The sequence below is a fragment of the Podarcis liolepis genome (assembly GCF_965112155.1).
Source record: "Podarcis liolepis genome assembly, chromosome: 12".
In the NCBI taxonomy this organism is placed as follows: domain Eukaryota; kingdom Metazoa; phylum Chordata; class Lepidosauria; order Squamata; family Lacertidae; genus Podarcis; species Podarcis liolepis.
The window spans coordinates 38,326,135-38,347,103 of NC_139563.1; the positions used below are offsets into that span (position 1 = coordinate 38,326,135).

Genomic DNA, 20,969 nt, shown 5'->3' on the forward strand with positions numbered 1-20,969 from the left:
AAACCCCAAGTGGAAGCCAAGGTTTATTCTTGGTTTACTGCTTTGTTGGGGGATGGAGGGAACCACAAGTCTGGGTTCAAAAAGCATCACAAGCCAAGGCCAGTAGTGTGTCACTTCCAGAGCAGTGCAGCCAGGAGTGGGGAAGCTGCAAAGGGAAAATTTTTAGAGCGTGCAACAGCATGGTGCTCATTCACATTAAGCCATAGTTAAACATGAAAAGCATGGCTTTTTATTGTTATTTATACATTTTTTACAACTTGTATACATACAACACATTGTCCATCACTTATCTCTTTCCTTAAGACTCCCATCTCTCCATGCTAACCTTGATCTTCTGCATATTCTGATAATCTATCCATTTTTGTCTCTAATCTTCCTTTATTTAGTATTATCTGCTGCTCATATGTTAACTCCTACTTGCAGGTTAAATTGAGTATAGTAGTCTCTAATATATTCTCCAAAATGCTTCCACTCTTTTCTTAGTTGCATCTCATCTTTATTTCTTATTTTCGTGGTTATGGTTGCTAATTCTATCAGTATATTCTGCCAGATTTCTTTCGTGGGTACCTCTTTTTTCCAGTTTTTCGCATAGACTATTCTAGGTGCTGCTGTCACATATAAAAAGGAGGTTAAGTGCCTTCTTCGATTATAAGAATGGCTTTATGTGAACTGCAAACACCCCCCTCAGCGGCCTAGAATTTCACCTCAGCGGCCTAGAATTTCTATTACATCAGGCTCTGGCAGGTGCATAGCTGTCAACTTTTCCCTTTTATTGCGAGGAATCCTATTCGGAATAAGGGAATTTCCCTTAAAAAAAGGGAGGAAATTGACAGCTATGGGCAGGTGGGATGAGGAGCAAATTTAGCAGAATTGTGAGGTGTGCAACTTCTCCTGAGCTAGATGTGTCATATTCCAAAACAAGAATCTATGCACTGGGCAAAACTAATAATATCACCAATTTATATGAGAGCCTATGGCATTGCAAAGTATATTCAAGCAGTTTGGTTGATAATTTGGGGAAAGGAGTCAATCCTCCCCACAACAGTTATCTAGAATAGATGTAAATATATTCTACATATAGAAAGCCCTCAATCCCTACCCCAAAATATATGCACATATGTGAGCAGGAATGAGCAGGAATGGTTAAATAACCAATAATAGGTAAGTCCAGAAAGCATAGGAATGAATAGTCAACATGGCGCTTAGCGTAGGAGTAGAATATTGAGGTAGCAATTTAGATTCAACATGGTGGGTGAGAATGCAGTTTTTACATAATACCTTTGACGAACAGAAGAGGGGAGAAAATGATTACTACTCAGAAACCAGAAGGCAATTTAATGTGACATGTGTTTCCCTTCTCCTTCTGGAAAAAAAAACACATGGCAACGTACAAATGTTTAAAGATATACGGAGTGGGCGTTTCATTAGCAAGGCTCTTTGTACCTCACAAGCAGGGTGCCATAGCAACGACACATTGTCAAAGAAACTGACAAGCTAAAGCAACACACAAAACTTTGCAGGTAGAGTGAATGGCACTTTCCCGTGCAATTAGGCAATCTTGTCAGCACTGCCTCTGGTTACGCAATTTTTAAACTTATGCTGCTGTAACTCAATGAAATTCACATACAGTATCCTGACATGTGCCACCACCGGGAAGAATTATGGAAAGCTTCAGCCACAGCCCCCTCAAAAAACAAACTATACCTCTTGCTACTCTGCCCTCTGATAATAACCAAGTTGTCAGTTTGGGTTCTTCAAATGTTAAAAGACGGGACCTTTATTAACATAGGACAGTTCTCAAAACCATTTACAGGTAAATTACATAAGATGTCCTCATGTATAAGACACCCCCTATTTTTGGAGACTCCAAATTAAGAAAACACGCCTCAGCACTACCTGTGTATAAGACGAGCCCCAATTTTAAACCTTATTTTTTGGTAAAAAAAACCTAGTCTTATACATGGAAAAATACAGTAATTTCTCTCTCTCTGTATATGTGTGTGTGTTTGTGTACATATTATATGCCACACATTTTTTTTTTGTAATCGAGAATATTTGTAGCACAAAGGCAATTCGTTGCATTTTGGAAACAGGTGGTGAGCCATGAGATCAGAGTTCAGAGTGGTCAGAAAATCTGTGGTCACATCATACTTCTCAGAGTATACCCCACCAGAGTCGTTACATTCATACTCATTTGGGGGGGGGGCTATTAGGATCAAATGACAGTATTTTTCCCTTGGGGTTGAAGCAACTAAGATGCATTATTTTGTTGGGGGGTAGGATGCAAGGCAAGGAAAATGTTAAGAAGCCCTCTGTCCCACCCTATGTTGGTTTCCTGTAACAGACTGCAGCTTCCACAACCACATATAAAAAACATTGGTGAAAGACTATACGTGACTGAGTACTGTGCACCATTCTCATTTTCAGATTATGCATAGGCTCAGATCGAGGCCTGGCTAGCAAACAAGGCTACTGAAGATACTTACAGCTTGTTCATTGCGCATTCCAATATATTTAATTCCACTTGCTTGAGCAGCAACTCCTACTTCGATCACTGGAACACCAACAATGCCAAACATATATTCGATGTTCTGAAATACATAGCATTTTTTAAAAAAATAAGCTGTCTCCCCAAAATATTTATCTTCTGTTATCTAACTAGGTTTTTTGTTCATTTAAGGTCAAGATTTCTAGGAAAAAGTTGGAACTGCAACTAAATACTTGCAGCTTCAACCCAAGCTAGGCTTCTAGTAATGCCATGCATAGACCACTGCAGCTGGTATACCTGTATTGATGATACTATATACCCAAGGTTCTATTAATGCAACAGTCAATAAATGCTTATAAAGAATACTTATTTTTCACAAAAATACATTTAAACAGACATTTCCATGTATCTAAAAATAAGGAATTGTAACAAACATGTGATCATCATTTGGAAGAAACACTTACCGTATTTTTCCATCTATAAGACGCCCCCATGTATTTTTGAGGACTCTGATTTAAGAAAATGGGGGGAGATACTATCCGTGTATAAGACAAGCCCAGATTTTGAACATTATTTTAGAGTAAAAAAATAGTCTTATACACAGAAAAGTACGGTACTTTAATAAAATGTATATTTATGAACACTCTGGGTAGTTCACACAATTTTTTACTACAAAAACAGTCCCAGATATGCAAGAATGGGGACAAATAAGGTTTGTGAATGAGGAACATGTAAACAACAACAACAACTGTGTTCCCATGTGGTTGCCCAGATAAAGAGACATCATGATCACTAGAATTGTTACAGCTACCCTAGGATATGATGGCTGATTAACACATTGTGTGTGTGTCTACATTAGGCGTTGCCAGTGTGGTGCCCTCCAGCTGTTGTTGGACTTCCATCAGCCACAGTCAGCATGAGCAGTGGTCAAGAATGATGGGAGTTGGTCCAACATCTGGAATGCACCATGTTAGCTACTCCTTGTGTATGAATGCATGACCAAGGAGAGCTGAGAACCCTTGAGCAGCTAATACAGGAGTCAGCAAGCTACGGCCCACCTGGATCAGGCCCACCTGGATCTTATATCAGGCCCGTGCCAGGAAGCCACAACCCGCCGCAAAGCCAAGACTCCCAGCGATGGCGATGGGAGGAAGAGGCCAAGTGGCAGTGGCTCTGCCACTCAAACGCCACACCTGGTTTACCTCAGTGGTGTTTGATTGGCAGAGATGTCCCAGCGCCACGCTGAGGTAAACCAGGCGTGGCGCCAGAGAGCGGAGCAGATAAGCTCGCTCTGCTTACCCACAAGAAGCAGCAGCAGCAGCGGTGGTGGTAGTGGTGGCAGCCCTTGGGAAGGCAGGCGCTGGGGCTGGGGGGGAGGACTTGCCCCCCTCACCTCTTCTTCCAGCTCTCACCCCCCCCCCACGTGCCACTTCTCTGGCCTGCTACAAGGTCTGAGGGACAGTGGACCGGCCCGCTGCTAAAAAAAACTACCAACCCCTGAGCTAATACATGCAACCACCCAGTTTCCCACGGAAACAGCACAAAAAGCTTTCCAGATGTTGTATGAAGTAGATTATTCTCATCTTCAGTAAAACAGTACGTGGGGTTGCCAGAAATTTAGGCAACATAGCTGATGATCAGCATATGGATGTTCTTTATACAAAAGAAATGCTCTTCTGAGTGATCACACAGTGAATCTTGGTTTGGAATCCTTGTGTGGACAAAAAAGTAGGTTTAGCCATTATGGTTTATGAGGAAATTGTGAAAGGACCCAAAGCTTCTCAAAGTTTGCTTGTGTAGGCCCAAGCCACAATTTGGTTTTCTTCCTGAATGCAGCTATTATGTATGATATGCCAAGATATACTAAACTTCTACATAAAATAGGTGTTTACTGCCAGTATGTACCTTTCTGGCTTGTACAATGTCATCCAGGTGATCTGGGCCACCAAAAGGAAGACAAGGCCAAATGAAGGAAGCCAAGTCAGCTAAAGCACAGTTTGCTGAAAGCAGTTACACATGCATGCCCAGGTTGCTGACAATGTGATACTTTCAAAGGGCAATAAACCCTGAGCTAAGGGAACTTATTCTGCTGAAGCGATTGCGTATAATGATTAACTTATTAAGCAATGGACTTTCCACCAATGGGCCTAAGAGGGAAACCTCATTAGCAAAAATGTCTTCTTTTTTGAAGCATTATCTGGATAATCATTTATAATTTGATTTTTCTCAGGCTTTAGTTAATGGTTGATCACTGGGCCCTTGATGATGTGGGAACGTTATTGCATGAACTGTTATAGCTAGGAAGTGGAAGGGACAAGTGGGATATAAAATGGAAGAATGGTATAAAGAGATGTGGGATATAGCTATTAATGATAAATTAACATGTGCCATTAAGGTAAGACGAGGAATATACAGGAGAAATTATTCTAAGGCAAGCTTCCTCGACCTCAGCCCTCCAGATGTTTTTGGCCTACAACTCCCAGGATCCCTAGCTAGCAGGACCAGTGGTCAGGGATGATGGGAATTGTAGTCTCAAAATATCTGGAGGGCCGAGGTTGAGGAAGCCTGTTCTAAGGCGATACGGAGGGTGTTTGTAGAGTTTGTACTGTTAAAACGGAAAGAGGTCAAACCATCGCAAGAGGTGCTGAAATTATGGGAGGTTGGATAGTTACAATGGAATAGTCTCAGTGGTGGGGTGCACATTTTTATTCTTATTATTTATGATTATTACTTTGTCCAAAGACAAAAATTAAAAAAGAAGCCGCTTCACACCAGGTCAAAAGGTTTTGTCTTGCCTAATATTGTCTACATAACTTTATCCAGGAGTTTCCAGGCAGGGATCTGTGCCCCATCTCCACCTACAAGAACCTTTTCAACTGGAGGCGAAAGGACGGGAAGACATGGGGCGTCCCATGCTCTTTGCCACTCTGCTATTGCTTCTCCTGGCATGCTGTGATCTTTCACCTAAATCCGCTAATCCTTGGTGCCGTTCCCAGATTAACTAATTCTTTTTATCTTCCCTACACCTTCTTGTGCAACGAGAGCCAAACCTACACAGTCTACACTGTAGGCAGCACAGCAGCTCGACAGGTACATGCTGAGAAGTGACAGGGTAGTAAACAGCTCCTTAAAACGAGAGGGGCCAAAACAGTGACAAGACTCATTGCAATTTTGAACCATCCACGACCAAACCTGGGGCTCTCCAGTTGATGTTTCACCTCCCATTGCATATTGGCAGGGCCGGATACGGACCTAAGCTACTGAAGGTAATGGGGCCCTTTATATGTCCAGCTGTCCTTTGTCAACAACAAATTGTCACTGTTTTTCGGGTTGAATATATGTTGTATGGTAATTTATGGACCTAATGGGTATCTAAAGCCATTTGCACATAACAAATAGGAGCCTACGCAACACAAAACACTGTTGCTGTATGTAGGTTTTGTTTTATTTGTTTTTTATCTTATATTTTTGGAATTTTTTTCTTTAATTTATTTTGGGGGGCCCCAAGAGAGTGGGGCCCTAAGCTATAGCTTGTTTAGCTTATACGTAAATCCGACACTGGGAAATAATAATAATAAATAATAATAATAATAATAATAATAATAATAATAATAATAATAATAATAATAATAATTTATTTTGCCCTAGCGACTCTGGGCTGTTCCCAACGGAATACTGCAGTAAAATCGCGATAAAACATTAAAAACTTCCCTAAACAGGATTGCCTTCAGATGCATTTTGGGCTACACCTCCTCGACAGGGACTAGAACCCTTCACGTAAAACTACGCTTTTTCTAAAGAAATGCTCCTTCCCGCTCTCCGTAGGAAACACGTAATATTTCCGGGTTGGCTGCCGGGGTTCAAGGGTCACCAAAGAGCGTTTCTTACTTGCATCTTCAGCGCTTCCGCGATGACCTGAGCCCCGCTGACACATTCTTCTTCCTGCCCTGCCGGAGCCATCGCTTCCACAACCGTCTTTTCCCGAGGAAAGGGAGAGACAAGCGGCAGGCTACCTTCAAACCACCCTGAGGTACGGCTCCATCGGCCAATGAGAAAAGCGCTAACCGCGTGATTGACGCGCGCCGCCGTTCAATAGGAAAAGGCTTCGAGCCTAGCTAATAGGTGGGGGACGTTAAATGGGCGGAGCCGTTGGAGCAGCCCGCCTCCAACCACCCCTCACTCTGATGGAGAAGGGTTGGGCGGGGGGAGGGGGGGAACGCTAGAAGAAAGGCTCTCAATTGGCCTCATGCTTAGCCAATCCGAGCCCGCAAAACACGTGGCTGAGGTTTCTTTGCTTATTTACCTGACAGGGAGTTGAAGCGGATTGCAGATAAAATAAAAACAAATAAAAACAAACATTAAAAACCAACATTAATAGAATTGAAATTATCTATCTGTAATATCTGTGTATATATAGATATATGTGTATATATATGTGTGCGCGCGCGCATATATGCGCATATATATATATATATATATATATGTGCGCATATATATATATATATATATATATATATGCACACGCATGCTATTAAAACATAAGACAATAAACAAAAACACCAGCCCCCTCATTAAAAGCAGCCAGGTCCCCAAAACCTGTTGGAAGAAGAAGGTCTTCACCTGCCAGCAAAAGGACAAGAAGTCTATGGCTTTAATGGGTGTTCCTGTGCTATATAGTTGTGTAATGTGTCTGCTGTGAAAAATTAGCAGCAACTCGGGATGTTTTCCCAGTCTTATAACATCACACATGTTGCGCTCCTTGCTCTTACCAATTTCAAGTTTTTATTTAGCTTTTATAGATGTTTTCTCCATTGCAGGTTTTTATCGAATGTTTTTTTTAAAAAAACAACAACACACCAATAACCATGTTTTAATGCTACTGCAAATTGCTTTGAGAAGCTGCCTGACCTCGAATAGCTGGATTTTTTTGATTTTTTTTTGGAAATAATTATATTATCAGGTCCCTCTTTGTTAAACTTGGTACAGTTTTTAACATAGGAAGCTGCCTTATCCCGAATTAGACCATTGGGTCCTGCTAGCTTAGTGCTGTCTACACTGACTGACAGTAGTTCTCCAGGATTTCAGACAGGTGGATCTGCCACCTGCAGATGTCAGTGGTTTAAAATGGGACCTTCTGCATGCACATGGTCTATTCTTGAACTACAGCTTTTCTTATTTTAAATATTTTTTAAAAAAAACAGACTTGAAAAGGGATATTTTAAATGGGCAAGCTATCTATCTAAACCACTGTGTAAGCTTCCTAGTGATAAGAATTACATCTTCTCCATCTGTATCTTGTCTTTCAACAGCTGCACCAGCAGCCGGAGTATGGTGAGAAACTGACGTTTCCCCATGAAGCGCTCACAACTTTCTTGCAAATTATTTCTAGATATGACGACACTTAAAAACTGGAAAAGCCAGTCTATTATTTCAGTACATTTCAAGGTGTAGCATTCTGTTTTTGTCTGTTCTGCATTATGAAAATAATGTAGCAATCATGAATAAATGCATGGGTGTGGTATAGATGAGTAGCACTGCCATTTTCTAAGGCCATGTTGTAGAGTATTATGCCTGGGATTCATAGGAACACATGCTTAGTTCTGCACAGTGCTTTTCCCCCCTAAAAAAAATGTTTAGGGGTGCTCTCATTTTCCTGTTAATATTGAAGTACTGCCCCTCAATGAGGCCAAACTTAGATTCACAAAATGTTTAGGGATATGCGTACCCTTGCGTTCCCCCACAAGAAAAGCACTGGTTCTGCGTGTCCAAGGGGGCTTTAGGCTTATTTTTATTGAATAATAACCATGTGGCAAAACCCTTTGAAACTGAAGGGACTTTTGAAAGCTGCTTATAATATGTGTGAGAGTCTGCAGATCAAAGAAAAGAGACCCTGGTGTGCTTAAATAAGGGATTCAGATCCCAGCCTGTTCATTTATGTATGTATGTATGTATGTATGTATGTATGTTGATCAATTTATGTCGGAAGGTTCTAAGGCTTATGGCCTAAGCTCTCCACAGGTTCTCAGGACAGCTTACAAAAAGTTAAAAAGACAGTGAAACACATAAAAACAGAAACAGTAAAACACCACAATATAAAAGCAGCCGGTGGAATTAAAAACCAACACCAAGCAACATAAAATACCGTAAATGTATTGCTGATTAAAGAATCTGGTAAAACAAGAAGGTATTTGCTCGGTATTGAAGTGACATCAAGATCGGTGTCAGGCAAGCCTCCCTGGGGAGAGCATTTCATTATGGGGTGCTACCATCAAGTAGGCTCTTCCCCCAATACACACTTCAAATGATAGGGGCATCAAAAGAAGCTTTTCTTGAAGATCTCAGGAGACAAGTATTCTGTGTTACTTCTGTAGTACAGAACCTTGCAGAGGGAATGAGTACAAAAATGTTTTATTACAAGCATTTGTTTCTAGTAACCTCAGACTGCAGTCTAGTTAGAAAGTAAGTGGTTGGAGACCCTCTAAAGGGCATGTGTGGGCTGCACGCGGGGGGAGAGGAAGGAGTTTAAGGAGAACTCGTTTTCATTCCTGGAGCGCAGGCAAAGCTCATTTCGGTTTCCCGTTGGGAGTTGGCTTCAGAATGAGAAGCCATTTACCATTTACAGTTTGTCTGTGAACAAGAACACAGTCTTCTTTGTTTTTTGTGTTCTCATGCAGAATGTTTTGTCACAGGATATGAGGAACATGCCCAGTCTTAGGGCGGATTTGTACATTTGGCTTTCTGATACGTCAACGCCACTAGGAGATCACTTATTTTACAAAATCACTCTTAACAGAATTTTATCACATTGGTTTTTAAAGTTTTTGTTTTTTAATCATGTGACTTTACCAGGTCCTAAAGGAGGAGTAGAATCAGATTTTAGCTCAAACAGAAAAATATTTCATATTATTACCCATCAGCAGACATCACATTATTAGGAGCCAAAATGGCCAGATGCCTGGTCCTTTGCCAGACATGTTTAATATGCAACTGGCAAAGCTCCAGCTATTCACCACTGTTACAGAGCCTGAACTATCCTGCTCTAGAATCTAGATAATCTGGAACTGGCCTTTGTCAGACACAAAAGACCAGACTTGTTTTGTATTTGGTCTGCTCTCGTAATTTTGCCTGGAAAGGAATATGGCACCAGTAGCTGGAGAATAGGCACTGGTATTATTGAAGGGATAACAATATCCATTGCTTTATAGTACAGTAGTCCAAAACGGAACCATTTGCCCATCCCACATGGAGGTTGAAGTGGGTATTGATAAGAGAATATATTAATTATATTTAATCCTCTACAAACCCACATGTATCGGCTAGCAAACAAAAGAAAAATGGCTTGTGCCTGTTTGCAGGGCTTGCAAATAAAGAACTCCAGTAGCAAAGTTCAAATCCCGTCATGAGACAGATTTAGTGAAGCCTAGGAACAAGCTTTTAAGCCTTTTAAAACATTCTAGCTACTTGAGGCAGCTGGCTTCCTTTTAATCCTGGTGCAAAGAAACAGATCACACACTAAAGTAAGTTTAAAATATAATTTACTTACAGGCATGCATTGTCCTTAGCAGCAAATAAAATACAGGTAAATGTTATTGGGTAGAAATTCAGCAAAGACAGCTTCAGATACATTTGCTGCCTTGTTTGCAATGCTGAGAGAGAGAGAGCGGGGGCGGGGAGAGAAAAGAACAGGAAACAAGTCTTACCTCGTCCCTTTCACTGAACCTTAACTGGTCCTTAAACCCTTCATGTTCTAACTATCTTTGTTAGGTTTGGCTGCAAATCTCCCACATTTTTGTATCCTCCACAATACTTTTTTTCAGTGGAGTTGCATATAAGAGGGCCATACAGGAATATATGCTTTCCTATCCCTAAAAATCAGCTTCATTTTTCTTATCTGCTAATGCAAGCAAACAAAGGCAAAGCTGATGAAAGGAATATTGCTACATCCATGGGTGTTAACTTAGCAACATACACACATACGTTTCTGTATTACTGTTTTGCACACAACATAAAATTATCGTGCAGGATTGGATGTTGGGTGTTTGTCCGTACCTTTGATCCTACGCAGGGTCTTTCTTCTTCTTTTTCTTTTTTGTATAACTGGAAAACTTCCAAGGGCCAAATGCTAGTAATAGCGCCAGGTTTTAGTTCACTTCCCAAATCCCTTTTAGAATTATATTCCAGCGTTTTCCATGCTTCAGTGGTAAAAGTTGATCGAATTGAACATAGTTCAATAGTAAAGAACATGGGTAGGCAAACTAAGGCCCGGGGGCGAGATCTGGCCCAATCGCCTTCTAAATCTGGCCCACAGATGGTTCAGGAATCAGTATGTTTTTACATGAGTAGAATGTGTGCTTTTATTTAAAATGCATCTCTGGGTTATTTGTGGGGCCTGCCTAGTGTTTTTAAATGAGTAGAATGTGTGCTTTTATTTAAAATGCATCTCTGGGTTATTTGTGGGGCCTGCCTAGTGTTTTTAAATGAGTAGAATGTGTGCTTTTATTTAAAATGCATCTCTGAGTTATTTGTGGGGCATAGGAATTCCTTCATTTATTTTCCCCAAAAAAGTATAGTTCGGCCCCCCCACAAGGTCTGAGGGACAGTGAAAAAGTTGAAGTTTGCTGACACCTGGTAAAGAACAACAAAGCACAGTGACATGCATTGATAAAATGTTTTTTCTGGACTGATTGTTTTTTTAAAAGGGCATTTCAGTTTGACTTGGGTGTACTGATGTGATGCTATCTTTACAGCTCTCTTTGTAAGGCAAAACTTTATTACTTAGCTTGTTGATATTCATGTATCAAAACGTTCTGCCTTTGCTAACATAAAGCTTTTTGGATCCCTTTTAAACTGAATCTTGATTACAGCATATTTATTATTTTTTGCCCTTGGAATTTTGACATGACTCTCTGTGCTAAACACTATGACCTTTCTGGGACAAGCAGCCACCACTGCAGCTGCCACTTAACCTCCATTTGTGTCAATGGTGTTTGAGCTAACTCTATTGACATGAAAGGGGCTTGATGGACTGTGCCAAATGCACACCGTTTATATCTATCCATTTTGCAGTGACTGACTGCTGGCTTCCCGAGGCAACTGACGCTCTCAGCTTTCCAACTCTCGTACAGAATCTGATAACCGACATAATTTCTCAAACAGAAATGCATGAACAATTGGTGCTTTTAACGGTGGGCACTGTCCTGGCTGTTGTCCAACGCATGCAGCCAGAGGCTCTTGCTTATAAGCAAGAGATATTAATTCAGGCAAGTAATAGCACAAGCTCATCAGCACAATTCAGGAGTTCAGGAGTGAGAAGTTCAGAAGCAACAAAGGTGTCCCAAGAAGTTCTCACACCCCTACTGCCAAGCTTTAAAAGACAAGGTATGACACACACACACTCAAAGGATTCCCGTGCCTTGTGAGAATGCCAAAATTCCAAGCACATTTTCTGCTGGGGCGAGTGGATCTGCTCCCATTTGCAAAGGTGCTGCCTGGTTCTAGGTGACAAGAACGCACCGTCCTGTTCTAGCTGCAGTTCAGTCACAACCTTCTCTTGTTCATCCTCCCCCTTCAGCTGGTCGAAGCCCTCACCTGCCTCCACGAAGGCTATGAGCTCCAGAGGAAGGCCAGAGGAGAGAGCTGCCATCATTCCTTCTCCTCCCAAAGTGACTGAAGATGGTGTGGGAAGGGGAGATCTCCCCTCCTCCAACCCAGGTTGGAACTTTGAAGGACCCCATAAATGAACAGACATGTAGTCAAACATTGCCATGTTCTGGAACCATGGTTAACATTATCCAAAACTGTTTAGAGGGCCAAGAAAATCAACCAGGTCATGCTCCCGCTGTTTCTCTCCCGGAGGATGTAATGAGCTGATGCTATTTTTGTAGAAAAAGAGGAACTCACCAGGAAAGCCTCCCTTGTTCTCTTGTAATGGCAATGGTGTCCATCTGAGAAGTGCCAGAAGTGAGTTGAGTTCTGGATGGAAAAAGAAAAACCCTGTACAGTCAAACCTTGGTTGTCGAACATAATCCATTCGGGAAGCCCGTTTGGCTTCTGAAATGTTCAACAACTGAGGCACAGCTTCCGATTGGTTGCAGCAGCTTCCTGCACTCAAGCAGAAGCCGTGTCGGATGTCCGGCTTCTGAAAAATATTCAAAAACCAGAGCATTTACTTCTGGGTTTTTGGCGTTCAGGAGCCAAAACGTTCCAAAATGAAGGCGTTCGGGATCTGAGATTTGACACTAAGGAGTCAAGGTGACCAAGGCTGATCTGGTCCCAAACTGGAGCCTAAAGCGAAAATGAGATGGGTCAAGACTGTCAGTCTCTCCAAGCACATCTGAAGCTGACCTCTACCTCTCCAACTTGTTTGACAGATCCTCTTAATAATCCCCAGGCTACTGCTTCAGGCCTTGTTCGTTCTACAAGGAACTGTTTCATTGTTCAAGGAACATCTTTTGCACATTGCAGTATAAGTAACGCTGACTACTGCATACTTTTCATTCCCTCCCACCTTCCCACCCTCCATTTTGGGGCTTGTCAGGAAAAGCTGGTGTCAGCAGCCTCATGTCCAGAACCCTCGACATCTTTTGCAGAATGTGTCACATTGTCTTCAGAGATGATGGTGCTTTAGACTTGACTTGCTGGGTGCCAAATAACCTGCCACCTTGGGAGTCAGCAAAGTTATGTTGCTGGAACGTATTTTAATGTTCAAAACAAGCTAAGTCCATTATAATTTTGGCATTAGCCTGAACTTATTTGTTGTACAGTAACAAGGCAAACGCTTCTAGTAACATAATCGTGATTTAGCAACTATATTGTGAGTTGGTGCAGATTTGCAACTTGTAGAACTGCATTTACACTTGTACGTTCTATACAGTATTGGATTTGACAGGGTAAGTGTTGATACAACAGTATTTGTTTTAATTTGTATCCCACTTTGTCTTCAAAGAGAAAGCAAAGTGGCTAACACTAAGACAATATATATTTTTAAAAAAATAAACAAACCAGTAATACATATAAAACAACAAAGAGTAAATACGGCCATCAACTAAAAACCTCCACCCAAAAAATTTAATTAATAATACTTTGCGGTGGTGGGGAGGGGGCAAAATCAAACTGGCAGGTCAGATGCTACTGGAATATTCAAAGTTATAAGTAAAAAAAAGACTTAGCTCAGTACTTAGCTCTTTTCATATCAGCTAGGATTTTTTAAATGAAATCTATCACTCAAAATAAGCACAAACTGATTCAGCTTACGCTTCATGACAAAGTCTATGTAATAGACAGTAATTATAACGTATTTTTGTAAGCTTTGCTTTTGTAAGTTCTTGCTGCAAGAATTAGAACTCCACAAACCCCTGTGCACACCCCAAACACAGTGTGCATCATTTAAATAGACACCACCTATCAAAAAGCAGTTGGAGCTGTAGAATGGATCTGTCTTAAAACTCTTTGCAATTGAATTGTCTCTTAAGAAATGGCAGGATACGCTAGTAAATTACTAAAAGAAGACATTTCCAGGAAGGGCGGTCTGTTTCCAAAATAAAGTGTGATTGCTGGGATAGCTCAGTTGGTAGAGCATGACTTCGGGTCGTGGGTTTGAGCCCCATGTTGGGCAAAAGATTCCCGCATTTCAGGGGGTTGGACTAGATGACCCCCGTAGTCTCCTCCAGCTCGACAATTCTATGATTCTAACTTTGCCCTTTTATCAGAACATATACAGTGTTGGGGTTTGCTTTAACACTTGTGACAGTATTACCTAGAGATAGTTAAATTATCTACTGTAGGTGCTATCCTCTCCCAGAAGTGGAATAGCTCCAACATGACTTACGCACATTTTTATCAATTAGTATATAATAGGTCCTAATATTTATGGACCATCCTGTTAAAAAAAAAAAAGGGCATGCAATCTAGCAATTGTAATACCCAGTTTGAGTATTACAAGTGGATCTCATCACTCCGCTCTCAGTTCAATATGGTAGGAGCAATAGACATTAGAAGCTTACAATGCATCTTCTTGCCTTGTTGGTTTGGGGTACCACATCCAGTTCCGGGCACCACTTTCTAAAAAGGGCAATGGCAAACTGGAATGTGACTGGAGGGTGATCTGGTGAGGATCTGGAAACTAAGTCTGAACGGTGTAAATGTATCCGGACAAGATTAAAGGTTACATGATAACTGCTTTCAATATACAGTGGTACCTCGGGTTACATACGCTTCAGGTTACAGACTCCACTAACCCAGAAATAGTACCGAATTAAGTACTTAACCCGAGGTAAAGGTAAAGGTACTCCTGCCCGTACGGGCCAGTCTTGACAGACTCTAGGGTTGTGCGCTCACCTCACTCTAGAGGCCGGGAGCCAGCGCTGTCCGCAGACACTTCCGGGTCACGTGGCCAGCGTGACAAGCAGCATCTGGCGAGCCAGCGCAGCACACGGAAACGCCGTTTACCTTCCCGCTGGTAAGTGATCCCTATTTATCTACTTGCACCCGGGGGTGCTTTCGAACAGCTAGGTTGGCAGGTGCTGGGACCGAACGACGGGAACGCACCCCGCCGCGGGGATTCGAACCGCCGACCATGCGATCGGCAAGTCCTAGACGCTGAGGTTTTACCCACAGCGCCACCCGCGTGCCTTAACCCGAGGTACCACTGTACAAATACCTGAAAGCCAGCATGTTATTTGTTGTTCCAGAGGGCAGGAGCTGAACCCATGGGTGGAAATTTCAGGCTTAGAATTCATCTCAATCTTAAGAGTTCTCTTTCACCAGAGGCATATAAGGTGATACAGTGGTACCTCATGTTAAGTACTTAATTCGTTCTGGAGGTCCGTTCTTAACCTGAAACTGTTCTTAACCTGAAGCACCACTTTAGCTAATGGGGCCTCCCACTGTTGCCATGCCGCCAGATCATGATTTCTGTTCTCATCCTGAAGCAAAGTTCTTAACCCGAGGTACTGTTTCTAGGTTAGTGGAGTCTGTAACCTGAAGCGCATGCAACCTGAAGCGTATGTAACCCGAGGTACCACTGTACTGGACATCAATGACATCTGTCACTGATGCTGCAGCTGCATTGTAGATCATCCACTGAGCAGGGTTTTGGGCTAAAGACATGCAAACCCTCATTCCAACTTCTATGATTTTACTCAAGTATGTTCCACATAAATATGTTTTCCCCCCTTTTAGATTCATGGCAGACATCACTTTGGGCAGCTGCTGCATGCTTGTCCTGGTCTGCTTCCAAGTTCTCTCCGCAGATGTTCACAGAGGACATTACATTGCTGCTGTGTACGAACATCGTGTCATCCTGAATCCCAATCCAACAGCTATTACCAGTCGACGGTCTGCATTACAGCTGATGAACAGAAACCTAGACATTTACGAAGAGCAAGTAATTGCTGCTGTTAAACAGGTACCACAGTAATTAATCACCTTGCAAACATTTTAAGTAACATGTGCCTTAGAGATTAATTGGTTTATTGTTACAGGAGCTGTTGTAGGCATATATACTGTACTGGAGGTTCTGGATGAAACAGAATCTTGAGCAAGTTCTTCCAGAGTCACGGCGCTCCTGTGTTTTTCTTCTATAATGGCTTTTCCTTTGAGACTATTAGTGAATAACCTACTAGGATGTTGAAGAGACAGCATCTTATCTTAGCTTTTTAAATTTTAGATTCACTGAGAATGTGATGATTTGAACAGGATGCACTCATACTTTCCCCTGTGAAGGTGCTTACCTTTGAAGTATCTGAGCATCACTGGGTTGTCTTCCCGGTTTTACTTCTGTGAAATGGGCATTTTGTTGTGCTTTATGGGGGCAAGTAGGTGGTTTGCTAGCTGAGGCTCAGACCTAACCTCTGCCTTTTGATTAGTTTTTCTGAGCAACTTACATATTGTTCATGACTATTGCAGCAGTGCCCACAAGTTTCAAATTTCCAAATGGGCACACGGGCCTAAAGAAAGTTGGGGACCCCTAACATACATCCTGCTTGGATGCCCTGCACCTGCAACTGAAGGTTTTCCTAACCCGGTGAATCCAGCACACAGTTACTTGTGTGGCGTTTGCTACTGAAGTCAATAGACATACAAGAACACAGAGCTTTTGATCCTTTGGCACCATGTTAAAGCAGCCACCACGCTGCTTCAAGAAGGCAAGGATCCCCTTTAAAATCTGCTTATGATACAGCTGTCTGTGTCTAAACGCTATGTTTCCTTCCAATCTAGTTGAATCATTTCACACTTCCAAACAGTTCTGGTGTAAATCCCCAAAGCTTTGGTGAAATTGCTTCTGGGCAAGAAGTTTGTGGATTTTAGCCAAAAAGAAACTGGAGAGTGTTTTGTGATCATTCCCTCATTTCCACCATAAAGCCACATATGAGCTTCTAATTCATAGTACTGTAGTAGGTTCAAGGTCTTACAACTATCTTTTAAAAAACACACAATTTAAATGGAAGTAACACAGTGTTCTTGTGTGTTTTGATTATCAGAAACACTTGAATGAGATTAATGCAATCTGCACAAGCATTTAAGTCTTCTTAAAGAGATTTCAAGGCACCTTTCCTTTTTTTTTATTCTGACTGAAAGCTGTCTTTATTTTATTTTTGTTTGCTATCAGGGAGCACAGATAATTGTCTTTCCTGAAGATGGAATTCAGGGCTTCAACTTCACCAGGACTTCTATTTATCCTTACTTGGATTTCATTCCATACCCTGACTCTGTGACATGGAATCCATGCAAAGAAGAATACTTGTTCAATGACACAGAGGTATCTGTTATAACTGTTGCAGAACTGGAAAAAACTGGATATTCTTTGCTTTAGTGGAATATATAGAGTGACACTCTGTTCCTTAGTGATATTTTGCTGCTCTATTTCACTAGTGCTTTCTGTCGCACTGCCTGATGCAATATTGGCACTGCATCTCAAAGCATTTTTGTTTATAGTCAATTTCAATCTCTAAGTATGAAGTTAAGGTTAATGTAAATGCAATCAAACTGCCAATTTCTGTAAATGCACACCCATTGATTTCTATCACTTAACTTCATTTGGTTGTTAATAGATCTCCTACCTGCTACAGGTACCAAGCACAAGCACATTTAAACTTACTTTTTGCAGAGAGCTGCAACTAAGTTAAGATGGAAATGCTATAACACGTTTTCCCCTGAAGATTTAGAATGTGTTTGGAGCTAACAACAGTTTCTGAACAGAACAATGTTTTGTACAGTCAAACTACAGATGTAGGTTTCCATTAAAAACAACAAACAAAACCCAACTTTCTTATTCTAAGCTAGACAACTGTTATGAGTAAGTATAATATGATTTTCAAGAAATCTGTGGTTTAGATCGTTGTAATTCTGGAAAATCTACCCTGACTCCACCCAAGCCTTAGGTCTTTCGTGTGCAGCAGAAGAAATTCTGTGTGGTGCACTGCACAAGGATCACAGACAACTCTGTCAGCTGTGGCAGCGTTGATCACTTCCTGAGCTGGACCTGATTTCAGTTTCTTCCAACAGGTGACAGGGTGCTGTCAAAATGTACGGTTGGTACATTCGATCAGAATGTGTATAGCCTACAGATCATGAAGCACATAGCTGCAAATGTTACATATGGGTTTGGTTTGGTTTACCCCACAGAAGGTGATTTTTTGTCTAACGCTCACCCCTGCTAGAATAAGCTGAATTGATAAGAAGATAGCTTTCTTAGGTTGAAATCCTACACATGCTTATTTGGCGTAAGTCCCATCGAACCCACAGTGTCATAGAATTGTAGAGTTGTAGGGACCCTGAGGATCATCTAGTCCAACCCCCTGCAATGCAGCTGGTCTATATGGGGATCGAACCCACGACCTTGACATTATCAGCACCCTGCTCCAACCAAACGAGGCTTACTAGTAAACAGAGAAGTATACAGCCGCGCTGTCAATTATATTGCTGACAGAATATGCAGGATCTTATAAAGTTTCAAGTTTTGAAGTGTTGCATTTTCTTTCAAAATCAGTTGAATAAAAAAACTAATAATCTTTTTAGATTTCCTCCAATTTGCATTTGATAAAAATTTCCCTACTTTTTTAAAAAACCAAGACTGTCTACTGTCACAAGGTTGACTCCAATGAAGTCATTGCACGAGTGGAACAACTTCCCCATGTGCAGCGGAACATCCTCTCTCCCCTCCACCTGTTCCCTCCCCAAATCTGCTTGGTGGGGGACCCAGAGCAAATGCAGAGGGGGCTCTGTGAGGGATGGAGAGACCAAAGTTGCATTGCACAAACAGAAGTTGTTCCACTTGCAGAATGGCTGTCCTGAATACAACCTAAAGAGAGAGATGCTGCCTCTTCCGGTGGTGCCAAAATTAGATCTGTCAGCCACTTAAAATTTATTTAACTAAAAAAAATGCAGTGCTTTTCATTTCTCAATATTACAGTCCCTCTAACAATAGCATTCTGAAGTAATTAATGAATAGAGAAGTTTCAGCACAGTGATTTAATGTTTTGGAGATAAGTCCAAAACATGTTGCCAAAATCAGGAAATGACCACTGAAGGCTTCAGTCATCTCTGCACACTTACTTCTGAGTAGAGGTGTTGAAGACTACATCTTTCACAAGCATTGAACATCTTTTCATAGGGAACCATTATAATGGGGGGGGGGTGTCATATATACAAGTATACATGTTTAATCCAAGAGCCAATTAATAGGACTGCTCAATGCTTATATCTATTGATGCAACAGAATATGTATTTACTTTTTTGCCCCCTAGGTTCTGCACCGACTCAGCTGTATGGCACTGAAGAATCAAGTGTTTTTAGTGGTAAACTTAGGAACCAAGCAGCCCTGCAATCACAGTGATTGCCACTGCCCACCAGATGGGAAATACCACTTTAACACAAACGTCGTATTTAGTGACAGTGGTACACTCATAGCCAGATACCGAAAACAAAACCTGTATTTTGAACGTGCCTTTGATACTCCGCCAGAAGTAGATTACACTGTTTTTAATACGCCTTTTGCAGACAAATTTGGAGTTTTCACTTGCTTTGACATTCTGTTCTATGAGCCAACTGTGAAGCTTATCAAGGAATACAATTTAAAACAGGCTGTGTATCCTACTGCATGGATGAACCAGCTTCCGCTGCTGTCTGCTGTAGAATTTCAACAAGCATTTGCAGTTGCTTTCAACATCAATCTTTTGGCAGCGAATATCCACCGTCCTGACCTGGGTATGACAGGGAGTGGTATATACACACCATCGGAATCCTTCATTTATTATAACATGGAGAACGATAAAGGCAAGCTTATAGTGGCCCAAATCCCTATTACATCAGGGCATGAAACCAACAATAACATGCAGACGAGTTTTTCAAACTCCCCTATGGACCATCAGATTTGTCGTAAGGAGGATCAAGAAGCCCACTGTGAAAAAGCTGAGAAAGGAGCCCAGGAAGCTCCACCTATATTTCATGGCGAAATGATGTATGACAATTTCACTTTTATGCCCATAATGGAAGCTGAAGGAGAGATCCAGGTCTGTTCCAATACTCTGTGCTGCTCCTTAAGTTACCAGAGACTGTTTGTATCAAAGGAACTCTATGCTTTAGGAGTATTTGATGGCCTTCATACAGTTCATGGGACATACTATGTACAAGCTTGTGCGTTAGTGAAGTGCGGCACCCTCGACTATACGAGTTGCGGGCAGGAAGTCACAAAGGCTACTGAACGGATAGATTTTCAGCTGCAAGGGAATTTCAGCACTGCTTTTGTCTTCCCTCTCTTGCTGAAGTCTGGCATTACTCTGGACTTTGCGGACTATCTGGGGTGGGAAAAGAACCACTATGCCATGCAGAAAAAGGGAGCATCTTCTGGCTTAATAACGGCCGGTTTATATGGACGATGGTATGAGAAGGACTAAAACAAGCATTTGGTGCAACCAAAAGTTGCATGCCAAAATGAATGATTCAGGAGCTTGCTTAATAAAAGGAGATTATTGTCCAATGGAGTTCTTGACTTGAACTGTGTATACCTGAAAAGTAATTTTAGGTTGCATGAATTCATAAAGGTTCTTTATCAATGAAGTGAAGAACATGAGGCAGGAGTTGATAATGCAGGTGAGCTGCACACAGGTGAGCTGCATCCAAGCTGCCGGCCAGCTCTGTGGAGCCTCCTTTTATTGACACAATATGCAAACCCAGGCAGATACATTTTGGGCTGTGACCTTTACACATCTTCCAGTCCCGAGGTCGCGGGGTGGTACAAAGTTATTTTGGCACCTGTTTCCACCGCGTCATTTTCCCCCTGCACAATGCACGACGAAAGGGACAAAGGTCTCAGAGACAAAGGTCACAGACAGAACATGGCAGACTACTTAGACCGCAAAAGGTTAGACAGAGGGCAAGATGTTCAGACAGCTGTGGCCTTATCTGTGAGGGGGAGTGTGCTCCGCACCCCAAGATCACGCGTGCAGACAACTGAGGCTGCCCGCGGGCACGGAGTGTGCTC

The 20,969-nt window shown here is 41.8% G+C and overlaps 2 protein-coding genes and 1 long non-coding RNA gene across 7 annotated transcripts in view; 2 read left to right on the forward strand and 1 right to left on the reverse strand.

Moving 5' to 3' along the window:
• HACL1 (2-hydroxyacyl-CoA lyase 1) overlaps positions 1-10,325 on the reverse strand; it is a 31,962-nt gene extending 21,637 nt beyond the window's left edge. For 3 of the 4 annotated variants that reach the window (XR_014517680.1, XM_083468241.1, XM_083468239.1), the window contains exons 1-2: positions 6,377-6,512; positions 2,487-2,591 (exon numbers count right to left, since the gene is read on the reverse strand). Coding sequence is in view for 3 of the 4 variants with exons in the window: in XM_083468241.1 (XP_083324367.1) it covers positions 2,487-2,591; positions 6,377-6,448 (177 nt within the window). In the remaining variant the exon portion in view is untranslated. Of the gene's footprint in view, positions 1-2,486; positions 2,592-6,376; positions 6,513-10,188 lie in introns of those variants that run through there. The other variant, XM_083468240.1, reaches the window with a different exon arrangement.
• Positions 1-20,969, forward strand: part of LOC310690106 — a 93,501-nt gene that overhangs the window by 9,954 nt on the left and 62,578 nt on the right. The window lies entirely within an intron of this gene.
• Positions 5,495-20,469, forward strand: BTD (biotinidase). Of its 2 annotated transcripts, none has more exons than XM_083468351.1 (4): positions 5,495-5,754; positions 15,668-15,893; positions 17,097-17,246; positions 19,234-20,469. In XM_083468351.1, exons 2-4 carry the CDS (start codon positions 15,672-15,674, stop codon positions 20,380-20,382), a joined length of 1,521 nt encoding a protein of 506 aa, XP_083324477.1. In that variant the 5' UTR covers positions 5,495-5,754; positions 15,668-15,671; the 3' UTR covers positions 20,383-20,469. The 2 variants fall into 2 exon arrangements, with proteins under 2 accessions (XP_083324477.1, XP_083324476.1); XM_083468350.1 differs by lacking the exon at positions 5,495-5,754 and adding an exon at positions 6,381-6,518.

Excerpts from the sequence above, each read along its gene's own strand:
- BTD (XM_083468351.1), top strand. The coding sequence starts at position 15,672 with ATGGCAGACATCACTTTGGGCAGCTGCTGCATGCTTGTCCTGGTCTGC. Across the intron at positions 15,894-17,096 it reads TAATTGCTGCTGTTAAACAG|GGAGCACAGATAATTGTCTT; the intron begins GTACCACAGTAA and ends GTTTGCTATCAG. Across the intron at positions 17,247-19,233 it reads ACTTGTTCAATGACACAGAG|GTTCTGCACCGACTCAGCTG; the intron begins GTATCTGTTATA and ends TTTGCCCCCTAG.